General features: G+C 35.1%; 1 protein-coding gene across 2 annotated transcripts in view; it reads left to right on the top strand.

The window, feature by feature from the left end:
- The window catches only part of PAPOLG (poly(A) polymerase gamma), a 36,048-nt gene that overhangs the window by 3,503 nt on the left and 17,005 nt on the right, over positions 1–15,540 (top strand). Inside the window, exons 3-9 of one of the 2 annotated variants that reach the window (XM_057558283.1) lie at positions 403–454; positions 5,121–5,202; positions 5,430–5,539; positions 6,748–6,801; positions 8,667–8,778; positions 11,526–11,615; positions 14,749–14,887. In XM_057558283.1, the coding sequence (XP_057414266.1) occupies positions 403–454; positions 5,121–5,202; positions 5,430–5,539; positions 6,748–6,801; positions 8,667–8,778; positions 11,526–11,615; positions 14,749–14,887 (639 nt within the window). Of the gene's footprint in view, positions 1–402; positions 470–5,120; positions 5,203–5,429; positions 5,540–6,747; positions 6,802–8,666; positions 8,779–11,525; positions 11,616–14,748; positions 14,888–15,540 lie in introns of both variants that reach the window. The other variant, XM_007189691.2, reaches the window with a different exon arrangement.

The following is a 15,540-nucleotide window of genomic DNA, read 5'->3' as shown; positions in this document are numbered from 1 at the left end:
AAACTCATAACTGTCAGTGAGTGAATGCTAACCTCTATTATCACCACACTGAATTGATTTTATTCCATAGTAAGGCCAAGAAAGTTGACAGTTCAGTTGGCCTCTGCAGCTTTATTGAAGGTAATTTTGATTTTTTTATTAGGCTTTTTGAATTTTGAAAGTAGCTCAAAGACCAAAATACTGTCATCACATTTATCGTCTCTTTGGAACTCTTAGGAACCTAAGAATGCCAAAGAGATGTGCCATGTGTCAACAGATGTGATAGCATTGGCACGTGTATAATATGCTTTTACTCTAGCACCGACACAAAGGTACTGCCTATACGTTTAATTACTTTTAAAAATACTGTTTGTTTTTGGTGTTTGTTTGTTTTCATCTAAAGCATGTTATTTTTTATTATAGGCTGGTTGTTCTTGGTAAACTGAACAATTTAGTAAAAGAATGGATTTCTGAGGTCAGTGAGAGTAAGGTAAGACTCTAAACCAAATTGAATTCATAGTTTCACTATGTCCTGGTAGTAAGATGCAGAGTTGAGAATAATCAGAAATACATTAAAACTTTTTAGTATACTTGGAAATGAATTGGTATAGATATTGAGTCCTAAATAAGTGAGGATTTACCCCAGAGGTAGCCAGTGTCTGACTGCAATTCCACATAAATGTCTTGCTTGGCTCACATGTAGTAGATCAAAATTTAAATACTGAGATTTTACTTTAGAAGCCATATTTCAGACTTACTGTGAAATACCAGGTCTGGCAGCACTGGGCCTTCCTTTGTGCAAGGCAGGAAGAGGCTTGAATGGACTTGGGCTCCTCCCCTTCGGTGCTTCCTGGTCCCCATCACTCCCTGCTCTCTCTGACACAGCAACTGTCATTTATCAGTTTCTGTGTTTCTTATGTGTATACTTTCGTCATTTGCATACCTGCCTGGCCCATGAGACATAGGAGTTTGCAAACCCTAATTTATACTTACACAACTTTTTCCCCCCTCTGGTAGCTTAAATATTTTTCTTCTAAAATCGATTACATTTTTCTTGCTTTCTTAGAGTATTTTGAGTATAATTGAATTCTCATTTGTCAGGGAATCATCACTATGAATATTATTTTACTGGCTATAGTAAAATGAGGTAGGGCATGTTCAACTGGGTAATACTATTTGCCTCTTCACTAAGTGGCTCAAACTGTTGTATTTTAAATTTTAGGTTTTTTGTTTGTTTGTTTTGTTTTGTTTTTACCATTTTCCCATCTCTTAACAGCATTCAGCTGAAAGTTAATGGCTCACAGCAGTAGTGTCTCTCTGTCAAATCCCTTTCTGCCCATTAATCTGCATCAGTTTAGAAATTAGATAAACACCTGTTAGAATTCTTTCTTTCACAACTTTTATTATTTCCTTCTGTACTTATGATACATATATAAAATTGGTTCTTTTAAAAAATGGGCTCTGAATAAGGTTATGAGGGACTGCTAATCTACAGTCATTGAGTTTAAATAAATGGTCTTTACGCTGTTTACTTTTGCTGCCAAATGACTATCTGGCTCATTTCTGAGCTCACAGCAGGGTTATCAATAGTAGAGGTTTTCAGTTAGGTTGAATTCTGAGCAGGTGAAATGCTAGTCATGAGTAATAAAAAAAAAAAAAATTCATGCTTGTTTCTCTGCTACTAGTTGATCAACTCCTTAAGAAATAAACCTGTCTTATTCACCTGTGCAACCTCAGGACAGAGCTCAGGCATTGAATAAATGTCAGCCCATAATTGCTGTGGGTATGCAAACCAGATACACAACTTGCTAGAATTATTTTAAAATCAGAGTATCAAGCTTTTTGACTTCTTGTGTGGTCTTTATGTCAGCTGATGTGGTTGTGCTGAGGTCTTTGCTCCCATCCGTATTCTAGGATACATCAAGGGAAGTCAAGTGTTAAACTATTCACAAAAGAGGCTAGATTACTTTATTGAGAGATACACCTAACTAATTTTCTTACTGTGTGGTTTTTTGCACCTAAAAGAAAAAGCCAGTAGAATCTGTTCCAAGGTCAAAAGGTTTTTTTGTTTTTAATTATTTAAATTGCTTTTTCCCTCATTTCATTCACATCAGTGCTTTAATCTGCAAAGACCAGCAGCTGGTTTCCATTTAATTTCTAGGCATAAAACCATTGTTAAAAATTTGAGGCTTTGCCACTATTTGGCATTTTTTAAGCAAAGAAAATAAAATATCTAATCATTTAAAAAATTTTAATTGGTTTTAACATCTTTATTTGCATAGATAAGGTGATTGGTCTTTTTTTATATCATTATAATTCCCTTTCATTTATGCATATTTTACTTTGAAAAATATCTGAAGGATTTGAGTTAGATCAAAGATCATTTTAATATTCTACACACAGTTGGAATATTTAAAGTTTAAACAGTCCAGAACTCCAAGTCAGATCATTTTAGTTAAATACTGTGGTTTGTGGGGAAAATACTCTGTGATTCAGTTTATCACTTTCTCATAAATCAAGAAGAAATCATGCTTTTCAAAGTAGGAAGGTAAACTAAAAGGGGCTTCTCTATCCTTTTGATTCATGTTAGTCATCAATAATTTTATTAACTCTTTCTAGCTATTATTTGTGGTACTCTTGAAACATGTCCGTTAAACAGAGAAAATAAACATAATGTCCTGTTATGCAGATACTTATAGTCAATTTCATTAGCAGATATTACTCTTTGGAACTTGGACTGGGCATTTTGGGGAAGTAGGAAGTAGTAGACATAGTTCTCACCTTCAAGGAATTCAAATATAGTTGAAGAGATGGAACTAACATACACAGAATAAAAAAAGTCAATAAATGTAGTATAAAAGTGGTTAAAGATAATAACAGTAGAGGAGCACAGGGGGAAAAAAAGAGCTTGTTACGAGGTGGATAATCAAAGAAAGCTTCATGAGGGAGGTGGAACTTGAAGTGATCTTTGAAAATTAGATGGTATTGAGATACCCAGAGAGGATGGCAAGCATTTGAGAGAAGGAAAATGGCAACTGCAATGGAAAGGAGACTAGGTTATGTAACATGTTGGCAGTTGGAGCGTCAGAAGGGAATATCAGGAGACAAGGCAAGAAAGATCCTTAAGAGCATACTGTGGAAGTCCTTGGGATCCAAGGATCAGTATCTGTAGAAGAATGCATTGGCAAGTTTTGAGCAGAAGAGTTATGTAATAGAGTTAATTTAAGAACACCAGCCAGTGAATTTTTAACAAAATGGAGTAAGAAATAAAGACTAATGGCAAGAGGGTAACTTACGATACTGTTAAATAGCACAGAATGGGAGTGGGTGGGGAGAAAGTGACATGTGAGGGATATAACCTAATAATTGGTAAGCCAGGAAGAATAATAATGACTTATAGGTATGGGCAGTAAGGAAAATAAGGAACAAAAATAGAGAACTCAGGAGGTATACCTGGTTTATCATAGGAAGAATTTTTTGCTAGGTTTCAGGCAGGGATATTGAAGTGGATCAGAAAGTCTGAGTGAAAATATCTGATGGGCAGTTAGAATTGGCTCTAGAGAGAGGTGAAAAGTAGCGTAATTCTGGTACAACCAAAAATATGTTAATTAAAGTTGTTAGATTAGCTCTCATAAGGAGATCATGTCAAGAATTACCCCACTTTCTTGCAGAAATATTACAGAGCTAGAATCAATAAGTTAAGCATATCTGTCACAAAAACTAAAGGGGAGATGGTATTAGTCAAGAGTATGATAACTGTAGAGAGCTGAAAGTGCATTAATTTGGTAGTTGCAAGTTCCTTGGTGACTATTAAGAGTGATGGAGCCAAATCAGGTAATTTGGGGGGACAGGTAGGGTCAAGTGATAAAAAAATGTTTTTCTTAAGATAGAGATGTGTGCATGTATACTGGACACAAATTTGTCTTGTCTTTCCTCTGGGAATACCTTCATTACTTCAGCTGCAATCAAAAAAGCTCTGAAGTACTTTTACAAATGTCAGCTCACCAAACTTGACAAATGTAGTACATATCAGTAGCATTTAGGCAATTTTTAAAAATTGAGGTATAGTTTATTTACAATATTATGTAAATTTCAGGTGTACAACATAGTGATTCTCAATTTTTAAAGGTTATATACTCCACTTATAGTTATTATAAAATATTGGCTATATTCCCTGTGCTATACAATATATCCTTGTAGCTTATTTATTTTATACATAGTAGTTTGTACCTCTTAATTCCCTACCCCTATCATGTCCCTCTCCCTTTCCCTCTTCCCACTAGTGACCACTAGTTAGTTCTCTGTATTTGTGAGTCTGTTTCTTTTTTGTTATAGTCACTAGTTTGTTTTATTTTTTAGATTCTACATGTCAGTGATATCATACAGTGTTTGTCTTTCTCTGTCTGACTTATTTCACTAAGCATAATACCCTCGAAGTCCATCCACGTTGTTGCAAACGGCAAAATTTTATTCTTTTTTATGGCTAATATTCCATTCTGTATATATACCGCATCTTTATCCATTCATCTGTTGATGGACACTTAGTTTGCTTCCGTGTCTTGGCTATTGTAAATAATGCTGCTATGAACATTAGGGTGCATATCTCTTTTCAAATTAATGTTTTCATTTTCTTTGGATATATACCCAGGAGTGTAATTGCTGGATCATGTGGTAGTTATTTTTTTTTTTAATTATTTATTTATTATTTGGTTGTGCCTGGTCTTAGTTGCTGCAGGTGGGCTCCTTAGCTGCGGCTCAAAGGCTCCTTAATTGTGGCTCACTGGCTCCTTAGTTGCGACGCATGGGCTCCTTAGTTGCGGCATGCAAACTCTTAGTTGCGGCATGCATGTGGGATCTAGTTCCCTGACCCAGGGATCAAACCCAGGCCCCCTGCATTGGGAGTGTGGAGTCTTAACCACTGCGCCACCAGGGAAGTCCCTGGTAGTTCTGTTTTTAGTTTTTTTTAGGAACCTTACTACTGTTTTCTACAGTGGTTGCACCAATATACATTCCCACCAATAGTCTACAAAGGTTCCTTTTTCTCCACATCCTCGTCAACATGTATTAGAGCATTTAGACAATTTTAATGCTAAATAATTTGAACAATTGAATGCCTTAAAAAATTTTTTATTTTATTTTAGAATCTCCCACCTTCTGTTGTGGCTACTGTTGGTGGAAAAATTTTCACCTTTGGCTCCTATAGGCTTGGAGTACACACCAAAGGTAATTGCTTTTCTGTGTTTTACTGATAAGAACTTTCAATAACAAACTTACTTGTCGTTCATAATTAGAAAATACAGAGGAAAAAATTCCCATTATCTCACTACTAGAGTACTATATTATTTCCTATACTCATCTTACATAGTTTCTTCTGTACATATGTTTGTGTATACAAGAATGTAATACATATTCAATATACTGTTCTTGATAATGAATACTTTGATTTGCAGGAGCTGACATTGATGCACTTTGTGTTGCTCCAAGACATGTGGAGAGATCTGATTTTTTTCAGTCTTTTTTTGAAAAATTGAAACATCAAGATGGCATTAGAAACTTAAGAGTAAGTATCCTCTCGTATTTAATAATTTGAATTTGTTAACAGATAACTGCAAAAGCTAGGGCTTATGATGGTTGACGTATTTCTTAAGAAGTTGCTGTATCTTGTTAAAATAACAGTAATGACTAAAAATATGGGCTTTTTAGGTATACACACCTGCGTTAAATCTAGAATCTACCACATACTAGCTCATGGATTTTGGTCAAGTTACCTATTCTCTCTGAGTCTCAGTTTCCTTAGCTATCAAATGAAGATCTAGTGATAACATTCTTATAAAGTTTTTTGGAGGAATGATGAGATAATTTACATAAATCATTTACTATAATATCTGATAAATGGTTGGTGCACAGCAAATGGTGGCTCATTATGTATAATGTTCAACTAGTAACTCTTTATGTGTGTATATCTAGCCATTCATTCAGCAAATAAAATTTCAGCACCAATGATTCATCAGATACTGGCCTTAGTCCCACAAATACAAGAGCGAACAAGATAGTTTATGTGAGGGAGGGACTGGGGGTACTAAACAAACAGGTAGTTTTAATGCAATCTCAAGTGCTTGGATAAGGTGAAGCTCAGAGAATTTGTGTTATTTGGGTGTCTGGGAATGGAGAAGGAGGTTAAGAATTTGTTAGGTTGGAGAATTCCCTGGTGGTCCAGTGATTAGGATGCCAAGCTACCAGTGCAGGGGGCGAGGGTTTCATCCCTGGTGGGAGAACTAAGATCCACACATGGCAGTGGGGCCAAAAAATTTACAAAATAGAAAAAAAAATTGTTAGGTTGGGGGATTAAAGAAGACTCAGAGAAACGTTTCTACTAAATCCAAATGATAAAGATTTTTTTTGATAGATTAGTCATGGGATCTGATATTTTAATATCTAACACTAGTGCTTTTTGTAAATAATCAGTTTTCAGCTAAGTTCAACAAATAGTAAATACCCAGATGATAGCAGTTCTGCCTGCCAGTTTCTGATGAATAGTTTTAGAAGGATAATATGTTAGGTAACTACTGTCATGGACATTTTGCGTATCTTAAACAACACAGTCACAAAGTAGAAGTGCTTGCTTAGCTAGAATGAGAAACTAAGAAAATTTTCACTTTTCCTACTGAGTTAAAATAAAAATTGGGAGAAAAAGTATTCATGTTATTGGCATTTGGGAAGGATAAAGGATTACACCTTATTTGTTATAATTGTTTTCTTTTTTTGTAGGCTGTAGAAGATGCCTTTGTTCCTGTTATAAAATTTGAATTTGATGGAATTGAAGTAAGTGTTAAATATTTTTCTGACTTTACAATTGAACTATTTAACCTATATGGGTTTGTTTGTTTTATAGTTTAAAAATCAGACTTACATAGGCACGATTTTTAAGGAATCAAATAGTCTAGTCATGGTGAGTCCTTCCTCACCATGGGAAAGGAACCAACCTCCATCCCTACCCCCAAGATGTTTATACACATCCTTCTCATTCCCATAATCTCCTAAAATAATTATATTATTATAGTTTTAGTTGGAGCAGTATTCAGTGTTTATATTATTATGGTCTTATAAATAATGTTCAAAACTGGGCACAAAATGTACTAGGTTACCATTCTTTGCTGTGTGGCTTTTGTTTTCTTGTGAGTTAATGTTTTGTGTTTTATTTGCTTGATGTTTATACTTTGACTAATTCAAATTCAGTCTCTCCTAGTTGTCTAAATCTCCACTAAATAGATTTGGATTTCTCAGGTGTCCTGTCATTATCGTCTTGAAAAAAATCTCACTGATTCTTCTCACTTCTTCTGATCCATACTGATTGTTCTCCATGACTGATACACAGCTGTCATTCTGACACCTTTCTTCTCTCATCCTGGGATTTCCTTTTGCTTCTCTCTTGAGTTTTCTTCTTTCTTGACTTACTTTCATTTTAGTGGCGCTTATCCACCAGCTTCCTGAAAAAGAGCACATATTTTTGAGATCTTGAATGTTTACAAATATCTTTATTTTGTTCTCACACCAAATTGATAGTTTGGCTAAGCATAGACTTCTAGGTGGGAAATAATGTTTCTCAGAATTTTGAAGGCCTTGCTTCATTGTCTTCTAGCTTCCATACTCTGTTGAGGAGCGTGAGGCCAATTTGATTACTCATCGTTTGTATGTGACCTATTTTGTCTTTTTGGCCACTTGTGTGATTTTCTTTTCTTCTTTTTTCCCTGGTCTTCATAGTTGTAAAATTCATGGTAATACACTTTGTTTTGGTATGTGTCTTTTCAACCAAATGTGCTAAGGCACTCAAGTAGTTCTTTCAATTTGGAAATACCTGTCCTTCAGTTCTTGGAAATTGTATTGAATTCAATTGTGTTGCCCGCCTTTGTTTTCTGTCCTCTTTCTGGAACTCCTAACGTTTGTATGTTGGACCCCCAGGACTGCCAGTTTTTTTTGGTTTTTTTTTTTTTTTACTTCTTCTTTCCCACTTATAACTACATCTTCATATTTTTGTTCTGCTTTTTTGGGGTTTTCTCATCTTCTAAATGTTCTCTTGTTTTCCATTTCTGCCATCATATTTTTAATTTCTAAGAATACTTTTTTATTCTCTAAATGTTCCTTTTTATTTAAGAACTTATTTACAGCCTCCTGTCCTTATTTCCCAGATATAATATGTTTTATCTCTGCTTCCTTAGATCTGCTGAGTCTGTTACCATTTGTCCATCTGCTTTCCACATTTCATGGTTTTTACTGTTGTCTCCTTCTGTTCTCTTTGACTTAGTGGGTTATGCCTTTAAAAACAAAATAAAACTAAAACAAAAAAACAAAACAAAATTTTGCTGGTATTTTAGTGGGGTTTCAAGAGGGAGTGAATGTAAATGTGTTGGATCTGCCATCTTTATCTAGAAATTCACTTACAAGGTTTTGATTTTTTTTAATGATTGGCAAAATTAAAATGCTTTCCCTTAATTTGAAAATTATTCTCCCAAAACTTTGCAGCGATTTTCCAATGTGATATTACCTGCATAGGCCTTTGGAAGTTTTGGTAGAACTTCCCAAACTAATAGTTAGAACTTTTTACATTTTTGAGGTGGGAAGGGGGGAGAATGGACTAAAAGGAGAAAAAGTAATATTTCTCTCTCTCTTTTTTTTTCATCTTTCCAAAGATTGATCTAGTCTTTGCAAGACTGGCAATACAAACCATATCAGATAATTTAGATCTAAGAGACGACTCTCGACTGAGAAGCCTTGATATAAGGTGTATTCGCAGCCTAAATGGTAAGCTTCTAAAAAGAAATCTTAGATACCTGCTTGAAAACAATTAGACAAATAGAGATCTTTTTGCAAAACTATTAATAGACTTTTTAAGAATTAGACAGACTTGGTTAAAAATGATGTAGTTTTCTTTATACAAGTAATCTGATCACATTTAAGCATCTTAAAACACAAATTTACTTGAAATGTTTATGTTTATAGCAGTGGTCCTCAAACTTATTGGTCTCAGGACCCTTTTATACTGTAAACATTTTTTGGACCACCCCCCTCAAGATCTTCTGTTTATGTGAGTTATATTTATCAATTTATCGTATTAGAAATAAAAACTGAGAAATTTTTAAGGTGTTTAACTATTAGTTCATTTTAAAATAACAATAGTAAACCCATTATAAGTGAATATAAATATATTTTTGTGTGAGAATGGCTTTTTTATTTTTTTGCATTTTTGCAGCTCTTTAATATTTGACTTAATAGAACACAGCTAGATTCTCATATCTGCTTTTGCAGTCAATCTCTTGTAAAATTTTGTTTTGATTGAAGTATAGGAAGAAAATCTGGCCTCTTAAAGGTACATAATTGGAAAAGGAAGGAGTATTTTCATAACCTTTTTAGATAATTGTGGGTATTCTTTAATACTACACCAAAACTTGACTGATGACAATTTCCTTTTTTTTTTTTTTTTTTTTAAATAATCTTTCTGGTGGAAGCCTCTTTTTTTAAATTTATTTATTTATTTATTTTTCTTTTTAAATTTTATTTATTTTATTTTTTGCTGTGTTGGGTCTTCATTGCTGCGCACGGGCTTTTCTCTGGTTGCGGCAAGCGGGGGCTACTCTTCACTGCGGTGCATGGGCTTCTCATTGCGGTGGCTTCTCTTGTTGCAGAGCACAGGCTCTAGGCGCGTGAGCTTCAGTAGTTGTGGCACACGGGCTCAGTAGTTGTGGCTCACAGGCTCTAGAGCACAGGCTCAGTAGTTGTGGTGCACAGGTTTAGTTGCTCCGCGGCATGTGGGATCTTCCAGGACCAGGGCTCGAACCCGTGTCCCCTGCATTGGCAGGTGGATTCTTAACCACTGCACCACCAGGGAAGCCCAATTTCCTTTTTCTTTTCAACAGCTTTATTGAGGAGTAATTTCATACCATAAAATCCATCCTTTTTAGGTGTACAATTCAGTAGTCTTAGTATATTCACAGAGTTGTGCACCACAATCCGATTTTAGAACATTTTTGTCATTCTCAAACGATCCCTCATACCCATTTGCAGTCATTCCTTTTTCTAACCTCCCAATCCTAGGCAACCACTAATCTACTTTCTATCTCTATAGATTTGCCATTTCATACAAATGGGATCATATAATATGTGGTTTTTTGTGTCTGGCTTTTTTCACTTAGCATAATGTTTGTGAGGTTTATCCATGTTTGTAGCATATATCAGTAGTTTGTTCCTTTTTTTGCTGAATAAAAGTGATCTTTTTAAAGTGTTAATTAGAATATCAAACCTAAAACTGTATCAGTTAACTTTTTGTACTCTGTTGCATTAAAATCTATTGGTCTGTCTTATTCTTTGAATGGATCTTTTACCCATGCATGATTTTGTCCTATCATGCCTTAGTCATTTAGAAAATACTGGCTCACAAAGTTATTTGGATTGTCTAAATGTTAACACACATTTCATTATAAAATAATTTTTAAAAAATCACATTCATTAATGTCACCACCAATCTCATTAGAAAAGTCTGAGTCTTGGAAAGCTGTCAAGCTCACACTAGCAGATACCAGTTGTCCAAAATTCTAATTTTTACTTGAAACTTCAAGTTTTATTATTGGCAACAAATTTTGTCATTTGTTTTCCTAGAAGTGAGGGGCTCACTTTGTTCATTTTTTAGGAAATGTCTGCTAAATACCCAAGTATGAATAACTGTAGTTGTCTTGTCAATCATTCTTTCAAGTAAAACTGGTGTTCCTTGAAAAAAACAGATAGTTCAGCTTACCTTGAACATGTTCAAACATCACACAAGTTCCTTTCCTGTTTTCTAACTGCAAATTTGTGGTGAAGATAATATTGTCTACTATTTCAGTTTGTTGCCATGGCTTTGATTCACTGCTAAGACACCAGCAATTTTACCCACCACTGGTTTGGCACCGTGAGTGCAAATGTTAACACAGTGAAACAGGCAAAGAAAGCATTAATACTATAGAAATAGATTTGACCTAATAGATTCCCAGGAGTCCACTGACCACACTTTGAGAACCACTGGTTTATATTGGGTTGGCCAAAAAGTTCATTCAGGTTTTTCCATAAGCTGTTACGGAAAAACCCAAATGAATTTTTTGGCCAACCCAATATTTTGTTTAACTTAATCATTGCATTTTGCTGTATTTCCAGAGTGCAACAGTAAATCACAGTATTTGTGGATAAGGTTTGCATTAAAGCAATAACAGTTTTATAAGTTGGAGGCATTTGATTAACAGTAAAGCCAAAGGTGGAAAAAGCTAAAAAGATATTCAGACTCATCTCTTATTTTAATATTGGACTGTATAACCCATGTGCTTTTTAATTCTTTATAAGCAAAGTGATTTCTCTTATATAAGGGCTACATTTAAAGTACATAATTTAAAGTACATAAAGAAATTAAACCTCATATTTTAGTATCTTTGATATTTTTAGCATTTGAGAGTCAAAGTTAGAAGGACATTTGAATTAACTGGAATTTGTTGCATAATGAAAAATGAATGCTTTATGTTTTTCAGGGTGTAGAGTTACTGATGAAATTTTGCATTTAGTGCCAAATAAAGAAACTTTCAGACTCACCCTAAGAGCAGTCAAACTATGGGCAAAACGTAAGTATCCCAAGTCTTTTATTTTACGTTTGCATTATAAAATTATAATTTTCAGTTGCTCATGGTAGAAGCACATATGGGAATTCCTGAACCTGTTGATACCTTGGGGGACTGAGGTGCAGTAAGCTTTGGAGAAGCTGTTTCTTTTTCAGGTGTGATGCTTACCAGTGCTCTGACGTGTGACTCTACCTTCTTCTCCCAGGGGTGAAAACTAAAAGCCCCTGACTTTACATCTTGGGTTACAGCCAGGGAGTCAGAATGAGTTAGAACTTGAAGAGTAAAACCCTTACTCATGTTCGAGCTCTCTATAGACAGGACCATCTTATCATCTCTGTCTCCCCATTACCAGCAGAGAGGCTGGTGTATAGCAGGTGTTCAGTAAATTTATTAAGTGAAGAACCTACTGTGATAGTTTTAACCTTTTGTTTTTACCTTTCAACACTCTTCTAATAAAGCCTTGAACTGTACTGGTTTATATATATAGGATGTGGTTCATAAAAGACCCAGCCCTGAGCTGGCACAGCACATTTTATATTATTTGTAACTACATTTAAGCTGTGCTGCACTTCTGGCACCAGGCTTTACAGTCTAAAACAGTGCTTTCCAATCAAACCTTCTGTGACGATGGAAGTATTTCATATCTGTGCTGTCCAATACAGTAACCATGTGGCTGTTGAGCACTTGAAATGTGCACCTGAGGAACTGAACTTAAATTTTATTTAATTTTAATCAAATTTAAAATTAAATAATATCTAAAAGAAGTGAAAACATAGGTCCTCACAAAAACTTTTATACAGATGTTCATAGCATTATTAATAATGTCAAAGTGGAAACGACCACAAAATGTGGTATATTCATAGTGTGGAATATTATATGGCAGTTAAAAGGAGTGAAATATTGATACATGTTACAACACAGATGAACATTGAAACCATTATGTTAAGTGAAAGAAGCCAGTCTGCATATTGTATAACTCCATTTATGTGAAATGTTCAGAGTAGGCATATCTATAGAGGTAGAAAGTGGATTAGTGGTTGCCTAGGTCTGGGAAGACTTGGGGGAAATAAGAGGTGTGTGACTGTTAAAGTTTTCTTTTTGGGGTGATGAAAATGTTCCAGAGTTGATTAAAGTAATGATTACACAACTCCGTGAATAGAATAAAAACCATTGAATTTTATACTTAATCGATGAATCTTATGGTATGTGAATGATAGCTCAATAAAGCTGTTACCAAAAAAATAATATATATAGGCACATGTGACTTGTGGCTACCATGTAGGACAGTACACATCTAAAAAGACCTTAAGCAAGTAGAATTTGTCCTTGGGCTCGATTACATTGTGTAGTCAGGGTAAAGTAATCTGCAGTAAAGGGATATCATGAACAATTTGTTTTTCCTTATAAATACCATGTTTTGTCAATTATTAGATGCATGTTTTTCACATTTAACATAACTGAAATGATATTTTGTATTTTTTTCTCTTGCTTAATGGGACATAAAATCATCTATATTATATAATAACTGAGGACATCTTAGTTTTGATGAAATATGGTAATGCTTCTTTATAGATTGCTATAAGAAACAATCATTCAAAAAAAAAGAAACAATCATTCAAGAAAATGAGTAATATCAATGGTGTATTGTACTTTATGGAGAGGTATACAAATTTTTGCACAATACAGAAGTCAGTCCCCAACTTTACAGTTGAATTTTTAAATGCCCAAGAACATGATTAGGGTAGTGTCCCCCCTTATCTGCCATTTTGCTTTCTGCAGTTTCAATTACCTGCAGTCAACTGCAGTCTGAAAATATTAAATGGAAAATTTCAGAAATAAACAATTCATAAATTTTAAATTGCATGCTGTTCTGAGTAGTGTGATGAAATCTCTCGCTGTCCTGCCTGGGACAGGGATGGTATTGCAGTACTTGTGTTCAAGTAACCCTTATTTAACTTATTAATGGGCCCAAAGTGCAAGAGTAGTGATGTGGGCAACTTGGATTTGCCAAAGAGAAGCCTGTAAAGTGCTTCCTTTAAGTGAAAAGGTGAAAGTTATCAACTTAAGGAAAGAAAAAAACCATATGTTGAGGTTGCTAAGATCTACATAAGAACGAATCTTCTATCATGAAATTGTAAAGGAAGAAAAAGAAATTCGTGCTAGTTTTGCTGTCTCACCTCTGCGAAACTGCGAAAGTTGTGGCCACGGGACTTCCCTGGTAGCGCGGTGGTCAAGAATCCGCCTGCCAATGCAGGGGACACAGGTTCAAGCCCTGATCCAGGAAGATCCCACATGCCGCAGAGCAACTAAGCCCATGTGCCACAACTACTGAGCCTGCGTGCCACAACTACTGAAGCCCGCGCGCCTAGAGCCCATGCTCCGCAACAAGAGAAGCCACCGCAGCGAAGAGTAGCCCCCACTCACCGCAACTAGAGAAAACCCCAAAGACCCGACATGGCCAAAAATAAATAATTAATTTTTAAAACGTTATGACCACAGTTAGCGATAAGTACTCAGTTAAGATGGAAAGGGCATTAAATTTGTACAATAAGATATTTTGAGACAAAAAGAGGCCATATTCACATAACTTTTATTATAGTATACTGTTATAATTGTTCTATTTTTATAATTGTTGTTAATTTCTTACTGTGCCTAATTTATAAATTAAACTTTATCATAAATATCAGTACCATCTCGTGTTTCAGGCATCCACTGGAGGTCTTGGAAGGTTTCCCCCACAGATAAGGGGGAACTAGTGTACTGTTGAAAAGTTTTTCTTCCCTACTTGTGGACCCTCCGAATATCTTTCCTCCTCCCTTTCATTTCTCTCTCAACCACAGATACTGAAAGGTGGGAAATTCCAATGTCATATCAGTAGAGCCCAGTTGGACAGTCAGAACTGAGGCAAGGAACTGAGATGTCTGTATTGGAGGGCAAAGTAGGGGGTAAGATGAGCAGCTTAGGGTTTACTGATAAGAATGTGAGCCTAACACGAAGGTCTGTTTGTTGATTTTAATGTTTCTATAAGGGGGAAAAGTTCTAAGCAAATCTTAGAGGGAAGTTACACTGTTCCTTACACTTGAATGTCATGGATAGTAGGTCCTAACAATAATAAACAACTGTATTTATTTTCTAGGACGTGGTATTTATTCCAACATGTTGGGATTCCTTGGTGGTGTCTCCTGGGCAATGCTAGTTGCAAGAACTTGCCAGTTATATCCAAATGCAGCAGCTTCTACTTTAGTTCATAAGTTCTTCTTAGTTTTTTCCAAGTGGTAAGTATTCATATGCATATTTTCACTACTTACTAACCTCTGCCTATATGTAAATTTGTTTGCAAATTTAAGAGCTATGCTTACCTTTTCTGTTGTCTTACATTCCTTATTTTTTTTTTTTCCTTTTTTAAGTTAAATTTAAAAACATCAAATTTGAGGCAATGATGGGACCCCAGATGGTGTTTTCTTCTAGGGGGAACTGTAAATGTGGGCCTTTAGCTTATGAGAGTAGTCTTTGCCAATTACTAGCTATATAGAGGTTAAGATCTCCTCATATGTAAACTAAAGATGATAACCATAGCTGCTGCACACAATTTATTAGGAGTATTCTCAGTAAATGTTAGCTGTTGCTGTTATTAAATTATCAGAGTTAAGTCCATGAAAGCAAATGAGAAGGAAAGAAAAAATTCAGGTTTAAATTAGTTACAGCTAATGGGCAAAGTAGTATTTGCCCTTTCAGAGAACACTGCTTTAAAATAAGCAGCTTTTTCCTTTGTATACTCCCTTCCTTTGTCAGTTTCTTTTTTTTTTTCAATACCAAATAACCAAAACATTTGCTATGTGAAAGTTGGAGCAGCATCTAATGATTTTAACATTTCATATAGTTCCTGAAATGAGGTCTTATGTGAGTTTATTTGCCTATTTCATGTTAG

This window comes from Balaenoptera acutorostrata, chromosome 12 (genome assembly GCF_949987535.1).
Source record: "Balaenoptera acutorostrata chromosome 12, mBalAcu1.1, whole genome shotgun sequence".
Taxonomy (NCBI): domain Eukaryota; kingdom Metazoa; phylum Chordata; class Mammalia; order Artiodactyla; family Balaenopteridae; genus Balaenoptera; species Balaenoptera acutorostrata.
This window is presented reverse-complemented; position numbering and strand designations above follow the sequence as displayed.